Genomic DNA, 22,868 nt, shown 5'->3' with positions numbered 1-22,868 from the left:
CCTTTTTCTGCACAGGTGACAGTGCGGCATGCCCCCTGACCGCCCTTCCTTCCTCCTCTGGACCAAGTGATGAAAGGACAGGACAATAGGGAAATCCCCCTTGCATTAGCGGGTAAGTATGCACCCCTCATCAGACACATCCACAACGTAAAGTATTCGCATCAGCCTCGTGAGCTGGGGCCTAGCCCCTGGCCATCAACCACATGTCGTGTATTCTGAAGACATCCACTGAGAACTCACTCAGACAACACGTTTTAGCATTTTTTCCCCCTTTGGGACTTTCCCATTTGAAGAAATAATAAGCTCGCTCTCCAGTTTTAACAAACTAAGCATGTGACAAGCAAGGTCTCAGATTTTTTCTTTGCCTATTTCCTCCTAAAATTTAAGGCTGCGGTTAGGTAAGCTCTGCACGACAGTTTCTCCTTCAGACCGTGGGCTAACGCAGCTCTCTGAATAATACCCCACATTTTCTTGTTTTTTCCTGAGGAGCATAAGCAATCAGAATTAAATTGTACATAAACGAGGGATAAGAATTTTTCCCAGGGTCTTGCATCTGCACCTGCACCCAATGTCAAGGACTTCTGAACCTGCTGTCACCAAACAGACGCCTGAAACGAAAGCCGTGACACGTTAGGTGGTAAACTTGGTGCTGAGCCCTCGGGGCCAGCCTCCATACCCCTACAGGTCATTATTAAACGGTCTGCTCGCCTTTGCCACAATATTCTAATTCTGTATGTCACCATTCCCTCCGTGGAACCCTGTAGGCATGCAGCCGCCGACCAGGAGGTGTGAAGTGCCCAACTGGGGGCAGGGCAGAGAGCACAGGGGTAGGCTGAGGCAGGCTGGAACTCCAAGTTCCTACTTCGTAGCTAACCAGCCTGGGCGGACACCCTGCAGGGCTGGTTTAAAAAGTAACAACTAGTGGACATGCATGTCTGGAATGTAAAGGGGACGCCCAGTAAATGGCTGGAGTAATTATTGTTGCTGATTCTGTAAAATGAGTTAATATAAATTATTAACATTCTGAGCACTCAGTTGATGATATACACAGTATGTGTCCAGAATGGTATACTCAGTATGTATTTGTGATTGATTATCGTGATCTAAGGGAACCCAGATGCCTTGTCAATTTGGGATCTTCAGACCTCACCGAGGGAATGCTCTGTAGGTATCTGACTACAATCCCTGATTAGGAAAGGCAAGCGTCTGAGTATTTTCAGAAAAATCCTGGCATGATTTAGTAGGTTGAATTCAGCCTCTGAGAGGGAAATGAAATAAGATATGCATCTTAGAAAGAGCAAAGACTGTAGGTTGGAGAATGGGGCAGAGGAAGAAAAGAACACATGTGGGAAGATATATTAGGAAGCCACAGCCAGATTTCAGATTTGAGCTAAGTAGCTGCTATAGGGAGAGAAGAGCACTGATCACAGAGTGGTTCTAGAAAGGAGAATCTACCCTAGTCCTGGTGGAGGAAGGCAAGGAAGGAATCCCAGATGATCTTGCAATTTCTATCATGGAGCAATTAGGTAAATACTGACTTCACTTACTGAGAGGACGAACAAGCTTGGGGAATAATTAGTTTAGAATTTACTTTAAATTGGATCCTTACATCGTCACAGAGTTTATTCAACCGGGAACAAAGAGACATTTCTTTCTTCTTAGCTATTTTTGTCATGCATTTTAAAACTGCCCCATGATTTAACTAGCATGCATCACCAAGAATAAATGCATATATAGAAAATAAACAGTCTTTTGTTCTCATACAAATATATAAGGTGGCTGAGTCCACAGTTAAGCAACACCTAGAAATCATGACTAAGAAAATAGGATATTGACATAGGACTCAAAGATTTATAGTCAGGGGTCAGGGAAATTGGTAAACATCCCATTCAGAGAAGTGAGAGTAATTTACAGTTCTCCATATTTTTGAGATTTATTTATTTATTTTAGAGAGAGAGGGAGAGAGCATCAGCGGTGGAGGGGCAGAGGGAGAGGGAGAAGAAAAATCCTTGAGTAGGCTCCGTGCTGAGCCAGAGCCGGACACGGGGTTTGATCCCAGGACCCTGAGGTCATGACCTGAGCCCAAATCAAGAGTTGGTCGCTTAACCAACTGAGGCACCCAGGCACCCCTTTATTCTCCATTTTCATTTGTTTGAATATATTTCAGAGATTCAACAATAAAATATTAAGAAAAAGAATGTCCTAAAGGAGGAAGAGGAAGGTAACAAGACATCAGCAATGACATTGGTTTTGTAAATGGTAATTTGGAAAAATATTTAAAAGTCTGCTATTTTATTGGTATAATAGTGATACACAATTGATACATAAAACAAATAATACAATTTGGGTCAATCATTATAATTATAAAGCAAAAACACTCATTTGTAAAGAGTCTGACCAGAAGCCACTTTTTGCAGTGCTATTTTCAGTCATTTTCATATTTTTAGTAAAATTTTTATTTTTTTTTAAGATTTTATTTATTTATTTGACAGAGACACAGTGGGAGAGGGAACACAAGCAGAGGGAGTGGGAGAGGGAGAAGCAGGCTTCCCGCAGAGCAGGGAGCCCGATGTGGGGCTCGATCCCAGGACACTGGGATCATGACCTGAGCCGAAGGCAGCCGCTTAACGACTAAGGCACCCAGGCTCCCCACGATCTGACAATTTTAAATAGTTTTTAAATAGTTTTTCAATAGTTTTTCTCTATAAAAGTTCACAAATTCTCTATTATTTAGAGGTAAGGGACATTGCTAAACCATTCAAGGTCCAATTCTCCTAGGATATTAAATTATTCTTTATGAAAAAGGTTGTAAACCTTTTTTTGCCACCCCCCCCCCCCCCCCAAATTTATGAACTGTGTCTCTGGGACTATGAGCCTGAGACTCAGGAGGCCTGGTCCTTAGTCCAAGCTCAGTGGCTAGGCTGGCTGGGATTTGGGCAGTTGCTAGAACTCCCAGAGCCTCAACTTGGCCTAAGGCCTTTCCTCTTCCCCACTTGTCAAGTCTGTTCCTGCAGGGATACGGACACACCAGTCCACAGAGCTGTGCCATCAAATGGGGTACCTGTCAGTGTTTATATTCTATTCAGTGGTAGTCATCTAAAGCCTATTTTTATGTTACTGAAGCATGGATATAGGTATACTAATTTCTAGAATAAATTGAACATTTACCACATGCCAACCACTCTGCTTAGCACTTTGCATATTCAATCTCCCCTGAGGGATTTGGGCCAGAGAAGTTAAGTAACTTACCCAAAATCACACAGCTCGCACGTTTCAGACTTGAACTCAACTTTTCTGCCTGCAAAGGCCATGCTCTGAACCACTAAGCTGTATTGGAGCAGAACAGAGAACTTGCATAAAACATACGAATTCTAAGAAAGTCTGTAGAAAATTTTAAGAAGTCCTGACAGAATGGGGTCTTCTATAAATTCCTCTCTTATAATTTGGCTCTTCTCAACCTATAAGTTCCCAAACTCTAACTCCAGCCTTGCTCCTCAACAACACAGAAGTGTGCATATACTGACTCAGTGCAGAACTTAATTCTTAAAAAGCCACTAAATTGAACTCATGACAAGTTTTAATCCAGTCTCAAAATTCTCAGTATTCTATCAGAGAAGACTTTGTGCCTCAGTAGAAACAAATTATTCATATGTGCTTAAAAGTGCTAAATGCAAGTGCTTTGAAGAGAAATGATCCATCAAGGATACACAGACTGTTTCAAGCCACAAAAAGAATACACATACTGTTTTGTGACTTGCCAAATTTGATCCTTTTTTAAGGTAGCCACTCATAGATTTGAACATAAACACACAGCAGTTTGCTGAAATAAGTATATTCTAAGTACATATTTCGTAGGCTGATTTCTGGCCTGCTTGCACTCCGTTCCAAGATGATAAGAAAAATAACAGGGTTCCTGGAAATAGAAAATGTGAATTAAGTGATATCAGCTCATATAAAGATCAGCTTAAACTAATCTGTGGCTGGAACTATTAAAAGAGTTGTTAATATTAAAGGAACATCATTTTTATCCCGATACTCATATTTTTTGATGTCTAAAATATTTGGCTTTTATGGGTTTGCTTTTAAATAAAGCATAGTTTAAAATACATTATAAATTTGTAATGGCATATTAAGATACATTAATGGACACCGAAAGGCAAAACCTCAGTCCTGACTGAGTCCTGATTCTGCTACCGGCATCCCATGGGGTTAAAACAGACCAGAGAAAACCAATCCGTGGTGAACACTCTCAGTTCAAACAGGGGCTCCCAGCCTGCAGTGGGCCTCCATGCTGCTCAGTAATTATAGCCGCCTTCATCTCCCAGATGATGATTTCATACCTTCTCCTTGATCCTCAAACCTCTAATAGCACCTGCCTCAGGTTCACTCTCAGCGGGTGACCTTGACTTCACTGCCTATTTCTCTGAGAATATAGCAGTTGGGAAGAGCTCTGCAAGCTGGTGCCTCCACACCTACCCATACAGCAGCCTCATGCCCCTGTACCCAGCCTTTTCCCATGTATGCTCCTAGCCAAGGCCAACCCCTCTACTTGGGCACTAGATCCCAACCAATCACCAGCATTGCTCCTGCATCACCTGTTTTCCCTATTTACTGACTTACTCCTATGAGCATACAAATATACTATTTTTGTTCCCCTCTTAAAAGAAAATAAAATTCTCTTAACCTCCCTTCCCCCTTGTGGAGGAAGAAAAATTTTCCTCTGCCCGTCAAGATTCTTCTGGGTGGTGTAAGAAATTAACATGAAACAAATTAACAGGGCAAAAAAAAAAAATTTAATTCATATGCACAGAGGTCTCATAGATACGGGACCTAAGAACTGACCAAGGCAGGCAGCTTTTATACTTTCTAGACAAAGGAATGTAAGTTTATGAGGAATTGACAGGACAAAGAAAACTTATGTTTGGGACTGTCAATTAGCAAGGAATATAAAGAGAATTTGGGCTGGGGTGGTAAATCAGCAAAAGTAACAAGGTTTGCTTATGTAAGCTTCTTCAGCCCTGATTCCCTGTCTCTGATGATAAGGATGTGTCTCTTCCTCCCAGTGTCGGGAGGGTACCTTTCACATGGGAGATTTATTACCTGCTTTCTAGAGACCTAGGATGGTCAGACTGTTTTTGTTATACTGGCTGTTTCTTAAATAACATTAATTAAAAATAATCATTATGCCATTGCCACATATTTTGGGGCATCCTGCCCTGGGCTCCCACGCTTTCCAGCGGACTTCTCATTCTCTACTTCCCTTTGTTTATAGTAAAACTCCTCCAGGATGGTATTGTCCCTGATTCTCCTCTTTGTCTTTCTTAACCACTCTAAGCAGGCTTTGTCCCTACCACTCAGTCAAGGTCATCAATGTCCTGCACAGCCAATGGTCAAATATCCCACTTGACTTATCAACTATCTCTGACACAGACTATGTCTCTTGAGTCCTCCCTTGAAACACTCTTTCCCCTCGGCTTCCAGGATCTCCCACTCTCCTTGTTTTCTTCCTGCTTCATTGACTCTTCCTCCTCAGTCTCCCCTATGAGTTCTTCCACTAGCGTAGGTTTTAATTCTCAAACCTCTTTTCCTCCCTAGCTTCACCCTCTCCACTGGTGACAGCATCCAAGCCAAATTGATATCTCCGGCCTGGCCCTCTCCCCCTAACTCCAGACCCGTATATCCAAATCCCCATTCAACATCTCAATTTAGATGTGTATAAGGAATCTCAAATGTAACAAGCCCCAAATCAAACTCTTGTCTTCCACCCCCTAAACTTGTTTCTGCTAAATTTTCTCCATCTGAGTAAATGGCAACTTCATCCTTCCTGTTGTTCAGGCCCAAAACTACAGAGCTAGGCTTGCCTTCCTTCCTTTTTCTCATACCCTATCTTCTCTCCATAGGCAAATTCTATCACCTCTACCTTCAAAATGGATCTGGAGGCTGACCACTTCTCATTCCTCAGCTATGTCACTCTGGTTCAAGCCTCAACCCTTGTGTTATTCAATAACCTCTGAAGTAGTCTCCTTGCTTCTCCTGCTCCACAGAGTCTATTAGTAAGATGGTGGGAATTTTCTGCCCAAACCCCTCACAATGGCTCCTAGAGTAAAAGCCCAAGTCCTTTCAATGGTCCACGACCTACTTCTCTTTCTTCTCTGACTCCATCTCCTGTGTCTGCCTCTCTTATTCACTCCAAGCTAGTCACACTCACCTCTTTATTGTTCTCTCTGCTTGGAGCTTCCTGCCCCCAGATTTCTATATGGTGTTTCCATCACCTCCCTCTGGACTTTGCTCAAATGTCATCTTCTCTGGGAGACCTTCTCCAGACCACTGTTGGTCCCTTCTAGGTTCTCAGCCAGGTCTCTGTAACAAAAGACAGATTGACAAGAGAAAAGCATACAAATTAGCCTTCAAGAAGAGGGGCACTTGGGTGGTTCAGTCAGTTAAGCATCCGATTCTTGATTTCAGCTCAGGTCATGATCTCAGGGTCATGAAATCAAGGCCCACATAGGGCTCCACACTCAGCAGGGAGTTGCTTGAGATTCTCTCTCCCTCTCCCTGTCCCCCACCCCCTGCTTGCTTGCTCTCTTTCTCTCTCAAATAAATAAATAAATCTTAAAAAAAAAAAAAAGTTCAATGAAGACACAAAGCAAGGTTAAGCCTGAGTGTTTTTCACTCTGGGTTTGATGAAGACTGGTAGGACAGAGGATACCAGGGTGATAAACTGGGGGAACTTACCAAAACCTGTTTGTTTAGATTCCTCTCTGAGTCCTGGTGTCTTTGGAGATAAGGATGCTACTTTCTTCCTGGTAAGGGGAGAGCACCTCTCTCAAGAGGGCCTTGTGACCTGCTTCAGGGGAGGCCCCAGAGTCATTCCAGCACGAGCCGTTTCTCGAGTCCCCTTGTCTTAAAATATTCAGCATGCTGAGGTGCCATATTCTGGGGTAGTGGGTCTCAAACCCTGTCACTACCCCATTTAAAATTCCAACCCACAGCCCCTGCATCCTCCTCATCCAACAATCATGTTCCTCTTCTACCTAACATATTATTTTACTTATTTATTTATTTATTTATTTATTTTAGTTGTCTGATTCCCCCAACCAAATGTCAACTCCATAGGGGCAAGGTTTTTGTTTTTTTTTTTTTAATGCCACAATTATTTATTGAATGAATGAAAGAGCTAGTGGATGGGCCACGATTAATGATGTTGACATATTTTATTATACACTACTATATACCTGGTGCTCTGGGTCTATGTTCTCATTTAACCCTTGCATCTATGTAGCCACTGTTATTGTCATTATTTTGCAGATGAGAAAATCAAGCCACAAGGAGTTCAGTGACTACCAACATCATGCAGCCATAAATGACAAAGTTCATTATCAAACCCAAGTCTGTGTGGCCCCAAAGCTACTTTATTCACAGCATCATAGCTCTGGCTTCAATTCACACCATCAATAGACATGCAGTCACCATATCTCAAATCCACATCAAGGTTTAAGTGGTCCCCAGACAGGGTACGAGGGCCCGGGTCAGTTCTAAATGCCACACCATAGGGATGAGCTTCACCTAACTCCTTTTACAGGCTGTCGCGAGCCATGAGTTTTCTGTACCATTTCAAACATCTGAATATTCGGAACAATCTGGATGATCCGTTTACCAAAGACTTTCTGCAGGTTAACATCTGTTCTAAGTGGTGTTCGTATTCTTCTTTCCAGACATCTGCCTTAAATAAAAAGGAAAGTTGACTCTTCAAGAAGAAAGGAAGAGAGAACAAAATATTTCAGAGAGCTATAGGTTATCTGTATAGAATATTTCTGATAGAATAGATAAGAAGCCCATGACCGCATCACTTCTGGCAGGACAAATGAAGGATTAGGAAACAAGAAAGGGAGAGGGACTTTTCACTCATACCACCTGTACCTTTGGAAGTTCCCTGCCATATGGATTAAGTACCTTCCGAAACTAAGCAAAATAACAATGGCGGTGCACCCTGTCTGGCCTCCCACTGAGAGGGCAAGGGGACACACCGCAGTCCTAAGTGCCCTGAGCACTCCATCAAGGTGACAGTCATTCCGGCTTGCTCCAGGCCTCAGTTCCACCACCTGCAATGGGAAGACAATGATTAAAACTTGCCTGACTTTATAAGCAGGGTCTGTTGCAAGATTCTAAGTGTAAAACCTTCTACACGCATCAGTGTTCATTATCATTTAGGGGAAGTTTGGTGGGTAAGAAAGCAAGCCAGCTCACTGAGCAATGGAATACAAAATGGGGCCAAAAGACAGCAATACTGTCTCCATATAGCGTAATAAGTTCTTAGAAGTAAGAAAATCAGTAGAAAAATCTGCTGTTTTGTCTCAAACAATTTTATTTTAAATTCAAAGAGGATAAGCAAGATTATCATCTGCATCATTCCTGCTCCTCTGTTCTCTGGTCTTAGAATTATGCCAATTCTGGTCATGCTTCCCTAGACCTCACAAGGCCTTTCACCCTCACAATGCACAGATGAGCTGGAACCTGGAAAGAGTTGAAACTCATTTCTAGAATCAAATAATGGCCAATTTTCAGCTATGTAATACACTACTCTGAATTGTAAAATGCCAAAGCTATCCATTGGGTTCTAGATGCAGCCTTGCCTTGAGACACGCAACGAGTATATGAAAAATCATGGAAGAAAATGCAAAATAACTTATTTATAAATAGAGATAAGAGATAAGAAAATAAAAACAATGTGTAATGGGTGGAATTCATGAGCCACACACTGAGTATTCAATGAAGTACCGTGAAATGACATTTCTCAAGAAAAGGCAGCTGGGTTGCTTTATAGGCCAATTTACCTAAACAGCACAGTATTAAAAAAACAAACAAAAACTAAGTGCAGAGGGAGTGTATTTCTGGACTGTTTTGGAGCCTATTACTCTTGTTATTTTAGACCATTAAGTGGGATGAGGAACCCATTTTAGAGTTAATTTAGACCATTAAATGGGATGGGGAAATACTCGGTCCTAAAGTATTTAAAACACCATAGAAGGTCCACAGTTTGGGGAAGAACACTTTTAGAGCTTCATTTCCTCATTTTTCCTTTTTTCTGATTCTTTTCCTCCTTCTCTTTCATCTTGGTATTTGTAGGGAAGAGGGTATTCCTCGGCCTCCAAATCATGTCCTTCCAAACCCAGGAAAACAAAGCAGGGCGCTTATCTAACCCACCGGAAGACCCCGCCCCCCATACCCTCCAGTTCCCTGCGGGGTTCCCAGGTTTCCCGTGGAACAGCAGAGGAGGATCAGCAGGTCTCGTGGGTGTGCCACTTTCTGAGCTTACTGGGGCCTGTAGTCCTCTGTGGCCATGGACTGGGCTGCTCCTCTACCCACAGGGCCATGGGAAGGTCAAGGGAAAGGATCTGAAAGCCTAATTTGTAAACTAAAGCAGCACAGGATTACTACTATGAAAAATTAATTAGAAAAGGGAGCAATCTTCTCATTTTCTTATTTCTTTTTTCTCACTTCCCCTTTCTCTGCCCTCCCCGCCAATCTTTCTCTCCCCCACTCTGCTTTCTCAGCGGGGAACACACACAAGGTAGTAAGAGCTGAGGGTCTGAATTGTTAAAACAGAACAAAGTTTAAGAGTCAATATAAGCTACACACAAATTACTGAGAAATGTGAAATGAAAACCAGCTCAGCCCCAGATTCCAGGAAAATGCTACATTTTTGGATTTACTTGCCACTTTGTGTTTTCACATGGGCCGGAGCCTTCAAGCTTTGGTCATTAGTCTTCCGCTTCCTAATGCAAAGAAGTAAATGCTGACTCGTGTCATTTGCCTCAGATACCACCGGAAATGGCATCTTCTCCCCAGCCGCTGGCTCACGAACCCAGCAGCACCCAGACGTGAACTTATCTGCCTAGCAGCCGGGGCTCTGGGCTCTCCAACCTGGCCCTCTGATCGACAGCCGACAAAAGAATCTGTCGAGGGAAGAGATCTAGAGTCAACGGAGAGGTACACTTTTTAATCACCAGTTACTTTGATGAGTAAGTACTTTCCAGTTTTCCCATTTTATTTTAAGCATTAACTTCACATTTCTGAGCAGCCTTTCTTAGGATCCTCTTTTCTTGGGCACTTACTATAGAGTGGAATCACCATGCTGACGCCTTCACCCTACCCCCACTTAACTGCACAGCCCCAACGAGACAACAGTTATTTTGTAATGAGAAGGATTTGTGATTGGTAAACTACTCTATCTCTAAAAACCTACAGTAAAGAGAGACAGACAGTTGTGAACAGGGGAAAGGATGTGAAGCATCTGTTGTCTGTGCAATCTTGTATGTTGTGGTTGACCACAAAGGCTTGGCATCAGCTCTGACTCCCAGCTCTGCTTTTTATAAAATAGATGACCTTGGGCGGATGACTCAATCTTCCGAACTTAATTTTTCGAATGTATAAAATGGAGAAAAAGAAAATACCGATGTCATAGGGTTCTTAAGAGGAACGAACAGATAGCTGAAACACGTAACACACTGGTGACGTGGATACTAAACATTACTGAATAACAAGGGAACTTAGCGTTTCTAAATAATAAATGTAAGGCCTTCATTCAACTGGAAAGCTCTCTTAACTGGTAAAACCCATCCCTCAAACATGCTGAGGTGAGTTCAGACATTCCTTTCTCCAGCTGAGCTCCTCACCTCTCAGATCTTGCCCCCCTTCTGGTTCCAAGCCATAGGGTTTGGGACTGGCAAAATCCTCAGTCCTGCTGCCAACGCACAGAGCAGTGGGAACGCAGGTCTTCCAGATCCTTCTACAACATAGTGCGGGCAGGGAGAGGGCAGACAGAGACTGACTCTTAGAATCCCATTTTTACATTCAAAACCTATTTTTCCCCAGAGAAACACTATTGCACTTAGCATTCAGATACTACACTGTTAATAAGAATAACAGCAATGATAAAAGAATATCCATTTTAAGAGCTCTTTCGCATAATCTCCTTGGAGGAGCATCGGAAGCCATTTCTCCCATTTAAATGCTGAGGTAAGCATCTCACACAGAGATGAAGTGAGCTCTGGAGGTGGCGAAACCCCAGCCAGCCGACTCAGCCTCATGTTCACATCACCCGTTCAATTGGCTTTTGTGACCATTCCTGGAGACAGAATTTTCAGAATCCAACCTGTCCATCAGTTGAAAACCACTTAGTCATTATGGGCTCCCCCTCCCCCTTCCTTTTCAACCGTGGGAACTTTTTAGTCAACCACCACTTAGAATCTGGAGTAGTCAGCAGAAGTCCAAAAAACGTTGAGGCACAAGGAGAGCTTTGGCACAGACCTGACCTTTCCACTGACCCACTAGGAGGAATAGTTAACTACCAGTGACGCAAGCCCAACTAAGTGAACTTCATCCCCACTCCGTTTCCTCAGGGGAAAAACTTACAGCTGTGTACAAAACATGGCTTTGTTTTGTTTTTCAACAGAGAATGAAAAGGAAAACGATATGCAAATATTTTTTTTTCTAGATAAGGCTATTTTTTCCTCTCCATCTCAACTAGTATTTATAGCTGGGGTTAAAAGCTCAGGAGCTTTAGGAGCCATATTTCCTCCTAAAGAAACAAAACAATATCTTAAGCTGATCTCGTCCATCAGAAGATTCACTGGCAATGACAGACCAGTTCTGCCATTTGCTAGCTGGACAGCCTTGGGTGATGGACATAACCTCTCCAAGCCTCAGTGTCCTTATCCATACAGTGGCGAATATAAGAGTTTCTACCTCACCAGGCTGTGCACAGAGAGAAGGCCTGGCACATAGTAACTGCTCGGTGAATGCTAACCATTATGCAGAAGACACTAGCTGCAAGGGGTAGAAGGATGGGTGAGACCCACTTCTGCCATCCAGGCATAACTATATCCAGGACGAGGATATACTGGGGTGGAACGGCACATGGGCGGTTAATCATCGTACAAAATAGAACCAAGTGCTCACTCAGGGCAGCCATCAGAAGAAGCAGATTTTTCTGTCTGGGGGAAAAAAGGGAGACCTTCAGACAGACCTGCGTTTGGAACTGGATCTTAAGGCAGAAACAGAATTTCAGTGGGTTAGGGAACATTGATCCCGAACCACAGAGCAAACATAAAGAGGTGAGAAAAAGCTCTCTTGGGACACATGGGTTCCAAAATTCATCCGCAGGCGTTCGGGAGCTGCACAGGAGGAAGGGTCATCTCCTAGGTTAAAAAACAGAGTTTCTAAATACAAAATGTTGGGAGTTATGCTAGCATACTAAACGGAAATGAAGACACGAAAGTCAAAACCCTAGATGATCGCGTAGTAGGTGAGAAAACACAAAATAACAACCAGACCCTTTTAGAAGTCTTCCAAAGTGAAGACACACTTCCTTAAGATTTAAGAGTAATTTATGGAAAGTAAAAAAGTTCATCATAAAATCTAATAAAACAGAGGTAAAATTGGTCACTGTGCTCAGCTTCCCAAAATACATTGCAACATCCTCCTCCCTAAAGCATAGCCTCAAGAATTACATCTTTTTTTTTTTTTTTAAAGATTTTATTTATTTATTTGACAGAGAGAGACACAGCGAGAGAGGGGACACAAGCAAGGGGAGTGGGAGAGGGAGAAACAGGCTTCCCGCGGAGCAGGGAGCCCGATGCGGGGCTCGATCCCAGGACTCTGGGATCATGACCTGAGCTGAAGGCAGATGCTTAACGACTGAGCCACCCAGGCGCCCCTACATCTTATTTTTTAATGCCAAGAAATAGTTGAACTGTTCTCCATCCAGGCCATCTTTCAAGGATTTTGAGGGAGGTTTTTAGGAATAATGGAAGCAGCCAGGGTCACGAACCATAAAAAAATGCCTTGATCCAAGCATTTCAGAAGCAGAGGTTATTTCCACCTGGTTATCCCCAACCAATGTGGCACGCATGAATTACATAGCAACTCTCAGAAAATGCACAGCAAGAATATGCTGCCGTCCCCACAGATGATCGATTTTTACCTTTAGGAAGATTGTCCAAAGGTCACAAGAGAATTATCTTAGGAATTCAGCCACAGTTTGATAGTAGGATAAATGGGCGTCTAGAGAATTTGAAAGTGATAAGAGGCCCACACAGACGGTTTACTCCGTGCCCCCTCCCCCTTCCCATCCCCTGGGAACTTTACTCTACTCACCTGAATACCCTGAAGCTCAGGAGACAAGTTTGGGCTGGCTAAATTTATTGAGCACTTAAAAATGTGGCAGACCTCACGCCAATGACTTTGTTCACGTAACCCTCACTTCTTAAGAAAGTCATAGTATTATTCTAGTTTTGTTGATGAGTGTTCTGAAGTGCAAAAAAAAATTTACTTAAGCTGCCCGGGGTCGCAGAGGCGAGTCAGCGGCAGAACCGGATATAAACCCAGGGGGCTGACTCCAGGCCCCCCTCCGAGCCACTGGGCTTCGCCACAATACAGGAGTCATCTGCATACAAATGGTGATTGATAAGAGGACCCGAATAATTTGTTTCCACCCAAAGTGGGGCTTTTTTTGGTGTGTGTGTGGTGGGGAGGTTGCCCCTAATAGTTGCGCTGGGAAAACGGGGGTAAGCCAGAACCGTGTGGGGCCAACTGAGAAGTATGATCAGCGTATTGACTGATGCCGTGAGCGTGGATGGATTTAGCCCGGCAAAGAAGGTTGAAGAAAGGAAGAAAGGAGCCGATTAGTGGGTCCTGAGAGAGACCAACAGTTGGGGAATTGCCCAGAAAGAGCAACTCACACAGGATCGTGGGGGAGGTGAGCCGGGAGACAAGGATGTCAGGCTCGGGCAGTTTTCCGAAGGGAGTTACCCGGGGCGCCCCGGCCCCGACGAGCTGGGAATGCGGCCGGGGTGATAAGGCCCACGAGGTGGCCATTGACAGGGGCGGCCGGGAAATCACTGGTGATTTCCTGACCAAGATTTCTCCCGTTTGGTGGAGTTGGAAGCCGCATTAAAGTAAGAGTCGTGAGTGGGAGGTGAGGACTCAGCCACAGGGCAGCGCAAGCAGCTCTTGTTGAAAGTGGCCTTGAAGGGGAAGCCAAAGATAGGACTGTCCTGGAGGTGGAGTCAAAGAAGTTTCCTTTCTTTTTTAAAGCAAGAAACTAGAATGTGTTTAGTGCTTAAAGGAAGGAACCAGCCAAAGGAGAGTGAAGAAAAAGTAGAATGCATAATTATCCCCTCTCCAGGGGACATTCTGGAGCAAAGTTCCTGAGGAGGTGGAAGGGCGAGCCACCTGAGCTGAGGAGTTACCTTTTCAGGCGAGGAGGTACGGCTCTGCCCCTGCCGGAGGGAGGAGAAGGGGACTGTGCACTAGAAGGTTCCATGGAGGGAACGGGAGCGAGGTGACGTCTGCAGGCTCGGTTTTTCTCTGAAGTCCCAGCGGGGAGGGGTGGTCCTGCCCGAGGTTTAAAGGTGCCTGAAGCACGGCCCGCTCCGTACTAGGCCCTTGAAAGACATTGCCGTGATCTCTCATCTTCACTGCTGTTCAGCGAGGTAGGTGATCTTAGCCCGTTTGGCACCAGAGGGAAACGGCGGCTCAGCACAGTGGGCAGTCAGCCCAAGAGCGCACAGCTGTTTGGGGCCAGAGTCCACGTCTGAGTTCATTGGCTCCTGGAAAGGAAAGCCAGCTCACTGCCTTTCTGTTATCTGGCAGAGTCTTCGGGGAGTAATAGGTAGGGAGTTAGCGGATGTAGTTTAAATAATGGTTTGAGATCAGAATGTGGAAGTTCGTCAAAGACTGTACACGATTGAAATCCTATTTTTGTTTATATGAATTGCTTTGATTTTTTTTTTTTTTTTTTTTTTTACTTTTAGGAGATCCTTTTGTAAAACAAGAGTTGTTATTTTTTTTTTTAAATGGGGCTATTTGAATAAAGGTTCCATGGTTTATCTTTCGTTTTTAGAGAAGTTACCTGCTATCAGGTATTATGAACCCCCACTTCATTCGTAAAGGATGTCACCTGCGTTTCTTTCTAAAGTCCATAGGAACATTTCCTATTAGCCTATTATTATGGGAAAAATACTTTTTTAAACTTGGTAATTTTCACTCTTCAAGTGTGTGAAATCCCTCCGTGGATATTTTATTGCGAAAGAATCACAGATTTAAGATGGTGGCCCCGTAGGGATGGTGATGATACAAGTTGATTAGTTCTGCAGGGATTCCTGCCTCCACGAGGAAAACTTGTGGTTAAAATGGAACCCACTTTGAAACCCACTAGTTTCAGTTTTCCATTTACATCACGTGTGTTTGAGATGTTAGATGTGGTGAGGACTCACTGAATAGCCAAGTTAGAAATATGGGCCATATGGTAGGGTTAGGTGATACAGGGGTGGAGTAGAGGAACCCTGACAGTAGTTGGTGGGTGTGTGAGTCAAATTTGCAGAATGACAACTGGTCAGAGCCCCAGGTAGACACAGGTGTTCTCTAAATTTTTGCTCAATTAATTAATGGGCTGCAGAGTTGAGGCCTCTTTTAGAGGTGAGGTTATTTGGAGTGGGGGGGATTAGGCTCAGACTTTCTCCTGGCTGATAGTTGCAAATAATTTGCATTATGTACCATAGCATCTCACAGTACTTTTATGTGTTTTTTAAAATTTACTCCTAAAACCACTTTTTAAAATAGTAGGCCTGCATTATTTCCCCCTTCTTTGTGTTATACAGAAGAGTGTGTTAACTGACTTGGCCCAGAGCAAAAGATGAATGTCTTGAGAACCAGCAAATCTCAGGCCATTCGTTAAGCTTTCCCAAAGAGAAGTTTGAATTGTTTTTCTTCTTTGAAAACCTTATATGGCCTGCAGTTTAATTTTTGACAAGTTTAAAGCCCACTTAGAAAACTAAGCAAATGCCAAGACCTTGAGGTGAATTCCTGAAAAATAACTGTATTTGTACAAGATGGTACAAATATCTAGTCCATTAAGTGTAAGGGGATCTTGGAAAGTTCAAAACATTAATTTGATTACCAAAATGCAGTTAGAAGGAAATGAACTATTTATATTCCCGGGATAATGTTGCATTAAGATGGTTAGTCTTATGCAAGAAACTTTTAAACTAGTTACAAGTACTTCCTACAACTAATCAAAACAACATCCCAATCGTTAGTGACCACCTCTGATTTATGACCTCACTGCAGGGTCTCTAGAGCAGCTGACCTATTTCTGTGTCTGTCTTCCTGTAACTAAAGATCAGTAAGAAAAGAAAAAAAAAAATTAACCTAATTTCTACAACACATTGATTAGTGAAAAGCAAATGTTACATGTTTGGTTTGTGATAGTTATACAGCAATAGTCAATGATTTATAAGTCATGGCTTATGGAGCTATTAAAAAATTAATTACCCCCAAACAAAAATCTAAGCAAAATTCTTGAAAGTCATTTATTACAGTAGTAGCCATTATTAATTCATGTTTCTGTCAGAGCTTTAGTCAAAGTCCAAATAGAAAGCGTGGAACTAACTTAAAATTATGATTTCAGGAATCATCATGAAACTCTTTTTTTTTTAAAAAAAAGGTGTTAATTTGAGGTTGGAATCACAGATTGCAAGGATCACCGGTATACCTCCTCCCTCCCTCTTGACTCCTCCAGCTGGCTTTGGTGCTTCATTTGCATACATCCTTTGTACCTGCTAGCACCTTCTTCAGTATTTGCCTCTTACTGTCCATTTCCTTGCTGCAGCTCTTGAGAGAAGAGACTGCCTTTTTACACGTAGTCCTTCCACCTAGTACAGTATCGGGTTCGCGATGATCTTTCCTGAATGAGTGCATGAGTTACTCTTATCTACAAAATAGCTACCAAAACAAATAGGTGACTTGAGCAAATTTGAAGCAAAAAAAGAAGCCTACTTTCAAAAGACCAGTAATCTGTTTTCAAATCCCCCTTTTGTTTCATTTTTTGGAAATCAAAAGAGCTTTGAAAATGGAACTTACCAACGTTTCTTTTAGATTTAGCTCTTAATTATTCTTCATTCACCCCCCCCCCAAAAAAAGTCACTTTGTTTTTGTTAGGTTTTGTTTTTAAGTGCTTGGTATCTTAGTTTAAAGGATTCTTTCCCAGGGTGATAGTCCTGCGGGGCGGGGGTCTGATTTGTTAATCCTGTTACAGTCCTGGTGCTCTTTATCAAGAATTTCATGAATTTCCTTTCAGTTTAACTTCTAACTAGAGTGTTCTTTCCAGTCATTTCCTCCTCCCTTCTTTTCCACAGTCTGATCTGCTCGAACAGTGAGAAATTCCTAGGGAGACATTTTTGCCCAGTTTTGACTCTGGGCATGTGGGTGGGTTAAGTTCACTGGTGGGGACACAGGGCAGCCAGGATTCCTCAAACACTGGGAGTCTGTGGAATTGTGTTTTGGTTATTCTAAAATCCACGTCACTTATTTTTTGCATGTCTCTTGGTCGAGATCAAGGTATGGGATGAAATATGTATACTGTCACTCACAGGCCCCCGCTCCCCGCCCCCAGTACACATAAACCACCTCTCCTGGGCAGGCAGAGGAAATGGTTGCCTGCCTGCCACACACCAAAGCACTCTTCTATCTTGTCTTCAAATATCTCCCTGACAGGAGCCAAGCTTTTCGATTCAGGCCAGCCTGCAGGGCATTCTGCTATAAAGGATGTCTCTGCTGTAAAGGATGTCTCCCTACAGAGACAGACTTTGGCGTCGGTGGTTTTGAATTTTAGCTCCATCACACTGATATCCTTCTCTATAAAATGGAAATAATAAAGATTGTGTCACAAATAGGATTACATTTGTAAAGCACCTGGCATCCAGTAGCCACTCAACAAACATTAGTTTTGCTTTATTCAAAATCTTTCACTCGGATCGTCTCATCCGATCATCACAGAACCCTGCTAGACAAACAGGGCAAACATTTAAGTCCTCCTCCTCCTTTTATAGATGATTAACCCGGTGTTTTGAAACTTGCTCAGTAATTAGAATAACTAACCCTTATCCATGCTTATTACTTGCCAGGCATTGTTCTAACCATTTTACATTTAGTCCTCGCGTGAAATCTGTGAAGTGGGCACTCAAAGTCCCATTTTACAGATGAGGGAAATTGAGGCAGAGAAAGGCTAAGTAAGTGGCAAATAGAATAGTTGGGATTCACACCCAAGTACCGTTGCTCCAAAAGCAGTGCTCTTCAAGGGTATACTTCAGTGCCTCTATCTCCCACAGCTTTTAAGTAGTGGATTGGACTCCCACTTGTGAGTCCCAGTCTAGAGCACTTCACACCCAGACAAGGAACGCACTGGGCCCAGCAAACAAAGTACCCTGCCTGGAGAGCCACCAGGTTATCAGATCTGCCCACCCACCGCAGGGAGAGAACTCTAATGGAAGGGGATGGTGTTCAATATCCTATACGGGACGAGACCCACTATGGGAGCAGAGTGCCAGCCCAGAGAGAGCGTCATGAGAAACTCTGGGAGGAGGTTTCCCCCTTCACTTTGTACTTTGGAGCCTGGGGTCTAGGGCAGGGGGGTACTGTTTGTTCACAAAGACCCTGCAAGTCCGCAGCACCTGTTCCTTCTATGTTCATGGCACTTAGCACTCTTTCTGCTCCTGAAGGGCATGACCAGGTTTTACTCATTTTTATATCCCTTCTGTGGAGCACTGAGTAGACACTTAAAGTGTGAGAAATGATTGCAAACAAAGGAACGTGCCTGAGCCCCAAAGGGATCTGGAGTTTGCTTAAGGTTTTATTTTGTTGTACCACAATGAGCTCTATCCTTTTTCTTTCTGATAACAAAATCATGTAAATGAAGATTCTTTGGGGAAAAATAAACCAATATTTTCAACTGTTCTCTTAGGGCAACTCTTACAGACTACCCATTTTCATGTTTTTATTTTTGTGCTTGTACCCATTTAAAACCACAAATAGTATAGCTTTTAAAAACTGTGTAATTTAATAGTAGCTATCCACCCACCCCTATTAAAATGCTTACTGATGCATAAAAGCCTACGAATATCAAGCCACAATGGATTTTGTTGGCTTCTGTTTAAGTGTATGAAGTGGATGCCATGTTCCTCCCCATCTGAAATCTGTTGGTAATATTGAAGTGTGTTGTTACCTTTTATTCATTAATGGATATGGTTGTAAATGACAGCTTGAAAATAAACTGAAGTTTTGAAGATGAGTTTCACAACTCTTAACGTTTTATGCAATGTGCTCAGGAGGAAAAACTTTTCCTCTACCCTGTTATGTTCAGTGTCGGCGCCCTGTGAATTAAACAAAGACAGGTTAAAGGAGAAATAGCATACAATTTTTATTAATATTTATGTGCACAGGAGTTCACAGAATAGAAACTCAAAAAAGCAGATTCAGGGGCTTATATATAATTTTAATAAAGGAAAAGGGGTTTGGGTTTCATGGGATGATGAAATGTGGGGACAACTCAGAAATATATGAAGGTACTAATGGAAAATCGGGGCTATTTTTTTGTAAAGTCAGTTTATGAAAACTCATCTTGGTGTTGACAGTTCCCTATCTTCTTCCTTGACTCTTCTCTTCCTGGTGGGGGAAGGAGCACCTGCCTCAAAAGGAAATTTATACACTGCTTTTAGGCCGGGAACTCTTCCTGTGTCTGTTGATTCTCGGTCGCCTTCAGCTCAAAATAATCCTTATGCCAAAATGGCATATTTGGGGATGGCATATTCTGATCGTCTTCCTATGGAAAGCAAAGAATATTATAGCTGTAACATGTGAATTATTTCCAGTGTTACTGCCCTTTTTTACAAGTCCTGTTCATGACCCGAGTTGAAGGCAGATGCTTAACTGGTGACTGAGCCACCCAGGCACCCCATACTTTTCCTCTGTTGTTTGTTACATTTCACTGAATTCTTTTTATTAAAAGAAACATACAATTATACAAAGTATATTTACAAAAAAGGAGGGAAGGCAAGCCATCCATAATCCTACATGTCTCTTAAAAGCTATGTTTTTGCATATTTTCTTTCCGTGTTATCTATTTCCTATAGTTTCAGCGACATAGGGCTCACATGTGACATGTAACTTCTTCAGTTTAACATATCGCAGCATTCTGGGCGTTCTTGCTCATTCACAGTCCTCATTGTTAAGCAGCTGCAAAGTCTGCCTCCCCGTTCTCCAGGGTCAGACACCTGAGCTGCCTTCCCAGGGCCAGTTTCTCCTCCAGCCAGGGGAGGGCCTGTGGGGTTGGCCGCTTCTGACCTGGTGGAACTTGGGCCTCCCAAGAGCCACGGGGCAGGGGTTCACAGGTCAAGGTGAGGCCCGGCCAAGCAGGGCTTATGCCTCCTCCGACTCCCTTCTTGCTCTCTTCCCACTCCCAGGCTTAAGGGCGTGGACTTCCCAGGCCAACCCTCCGTCCCCTTCCCCGAGGCTTGCCCACACCGAGAGCCTTCCGGGGAGGGCGGGGAGGGGTCGCTCCCAGCCACTCTCTCCTTCTGTCCTAGCAATCTGAAGACCTGCCGCACGTAAAGGAAAGACCTAGGCCGCGCGCCCTGGGCGTCATGGTCCACCTGCAGGCCTCTGAAGTGCAGCAGCTGCTCCACAACAAGTTCGTGGTCATCCTGGGAGACTCGGTCCAGAGGGCCGTGTACAAGGACCTGGTGCTCCTGCTGCAGAAGGACTGCCTGCTCACTACCACCCAGCTCAAGGCCAAGGGGGAGGAGACCTTCGAAAAGGACGAGCTGGTGGACGGAGGCCAGATGGGCCCCATGCACAATGGCATCCAGTACCGGGAGGTCCGCCAGTTCTGCGACGACCACCACCTGGTGCGCTTCTACTTCCTCACGCGCGTGTACTCCCCCTACCTGGAGGCCATCCTGCAAGAGCTGCAGGCCAGCGAGCACGGCCTCCCGGATGTGATCATCATGAACTCCTGCCTCTGGGACCTCTCCAGGTACGGCCCGGGCTCCTGGCAGAGCTACCTGAAGAACCTGGAGAGCGTGTTCGGGCTCCTGGGCCAGGTGCTGCCCGAGTCGTGCCTCCTGGTGTGGAACACGGCCATGCCCGTGGGCAAGCAGATCACCGCGGGCTTCCTGCAGCACAAGCAGCAGCCCGGGGATGACTCCCTGAGAGGCCGAGTCATCGAAGCCAACTTCTACAGCTCTACCGAGGCCAAGAAACACGGCTTCGACGTGCTGGACTTGCACTTCCACTTCCGCCACGCGGAGCAGCACCTGCAGCGCGACGGCGTGCACTGGGACGAGCGCGCGCACCGCCACCTCTCGCAGCTGCTGCTGGCGCACGTGGCGGACGCCTGGGGCGTGGAGCTGCCGCGGCGCGCCCGCGTGGCCACGTGGATCAGGGAAGGACCCGGCGCGGCCGGTGAGAGGCCGCGGCTGCCCAACAGAGACGCGCGGGCCTGGCCGCCTCGCAGGGGCAGCCCCCTCCTCCCGAGTCCCCCTCTGCCCCCGCCCCCGCCTCCCCGCCTGCCCTTGCCCGCACAGCCTCGTCCCTTTCCTTTTCAGCAGGTGATGCCGCGGGTCCTGTTCTGTCCCCAAGATGCGTATTTTTCCTCAGACCAGCCTTCCCAGTCGGATCAGTTCTCCTCCAACTATTTCCATTCAGATGTCCCCCCCCCTACCCAGACAGGATCTGCCCTTGAAGACGACTTTATGATGGACCCTCAGCCATCCGTGCTCCCTTTCGCCATGCCCCATCTGCGGCGAGCCCCGGTGGTCCATAGGGGTTTCCCCCGGCACTCGCCTCGCGGCCCCTACGGGCCCTGGGGCCGGCGGCCGAGATCTCCCAGGAGACCGGCCCATTCCCGCCCACAGCCAAGGCCTCAATAGACCCCCCTCCTGTTCGTGGACTGGACAGATCCTCTGACTCTCCCGAAACCGACTGGCCTTGTTAACTTAAGCCTTTGATCGTGCTCGGACTTCTTTTCGGTCACTGCTGTCACCGATAATGGCAGGGAAGGGCAGTCCCCTCCATTTTTGTCGGCTCTGGCCTCTTCCTCTGTTCTCTGGGGGTGACCAAGCATTTTTCCCGCCTCCCCACCCCCTATCCTGTCTGTCTTTTGTAAACAGAAAATGGAAATAAAGAAGTTGTTTCAGGAAAGTAGTTGTGGGGTTTGGGTGTGTCTATTTAATGGTGCCTCTCCCTTCCATTAAGAAGACAAAGCAAGGACAGTATCTGCTGACCGTTTATGGCATCTACTTGATAAACTACTCGAAGTGGAATTTGGCTAACATCGTTCTGAAGTTCTCCATAAGATGGACCTGAGTCCTTACCAATAAACAGAAGAGCTTTAACTTTTTGTGATCATATTTTCCAGAGATTCTCAAAGAGTCATCGAATTTTAAAACTGGGAAAGCTAAATAAATAATATTTAACCGACACAAACAAGGAAACAAGCTAAGAGAGGTGAGTGACTTGTCCTAGGTCACACACAAAAATCCCTCTTCCACTAGTCTTTCCTAGTTTTCCTAGTTTCTGACTAACATGAACTTTCAAACCAGGGGGACTGATGGCTACCACAGCAATGTCACACCAAGAAGGAGCGTTTACCAAACATGGTCTTTCTATGAAAATGGTGGTGAAAACAGCTATAGCTCCGTAACTCCAGAAGCTCACTGGTTAGATGCACAATGTATGTAAAGTAGAGTGCACGGCATGCTCGTGATTTTGTGATTTCTTGACTTGAGAAAATTAGAAAAAAGTAAGTTGCACTCAATGATGGTGTCTATCACCATTACAGAATGAAACTACTGGTCAGAAGGGACCACCCAGGGCACAGCTCTGACAGACGGCCATGACCATCTCTTTGCTGTTTTATGGAAATGTGAACATCAGGAAGACTTTATATGCTAGGGTCTTTATCACCCTAGACTCGTGAAATGTTAATACTTGTATAAAATTGTCAAAACAGGACCTGACTAACGTCTGAA

General features: G+C 44.5%; 1 protein-coding gene and 1 long non-coding RNA gene across 6 annotated transcripts; one reads left to right on the top strand and one right to left on the bottom strand.

Annotated features, from left to right (window-relative positions):
• Positions 1-2,828: 2,828 nt before the first annotated feature.
• Positions 2,829-14,683, bottom strand: LOC118008923. Of its 4 annotated transcripts, XR_004678767.1 has the most exons (6): positions 14,253-14,681; positions 10,677-10,789; positions 9,714-9,956; positions 6,736-8,102; positions 6,209-6,360; positions 2,829-3,913 (listed from the first exon to the last, which is right to left on the bottom strand). It is a non-coding gene; the product is annotated as an uncharacterized LOC118008923 (long non-coding RNA). The 4 variants fall into 4 exon arrangements; XR_004678766.1 differs by having other exon boundaries at positions 6,736-9,956; positions 14,253-14,683; XR_004678768.1 differs by lacking the exon at positions 10,677-10,789 and having other exon boundaries at positions 6,736-9,956; positions 14,253-14,683.
• PCED1B (PC-esterase domain containing 1B) lies at positions 9,912-22,545 on the top strand. 2 transcript variants are annotated; one of them, XM_035002809.1, is made up of 2 exons: positions 9,912-10,022; positions 20,424-22,545. In XM_035002809.1, the coding sequence occupies exon 2, from the start codon at positions 20,481-20,483 to the stop codon at positions 21,765-21,767; it is 1,287 nt and encodes a 428-aa protein (XP_034858700.1). In that variant the 5' UTR covers positions 9,912-10,022; positions 20,424-20,480; the 3' UTR covers positions 21,768-22,545. The 2 variants fall into 2 exon arrangements, with proteins under 2 accessions (XP_034858700.1, XP_034858699.1); XM_035002808.1 differs by lacking the exon at positions 9,912-10,022 and adding an exon at positions 14,121-14,268.
• The last annotated feature ends 323 nt before the right edge of the window (positions 22,546-22,868 follow it).

This window comes from Mirounga leonina, unplaced genomic scaffold (assembly GCF_011800145.1).
Source record: "Mirounga leonina isolate KUSES-001 unplaced genomic scaffold, KU_Mleo_1.0 Mir_126, whole genome shotgun sequence".
NCBI lineage: Eukaryota > Metazoa > Chordata > Mammalia > Carnivora > Phocidae > Mirounga > Mirounga leonina.
Note: the sequence above shows the minus strand (reverse complement) of the source record. Positions and strands in the feature narration are given on the sequence as shown.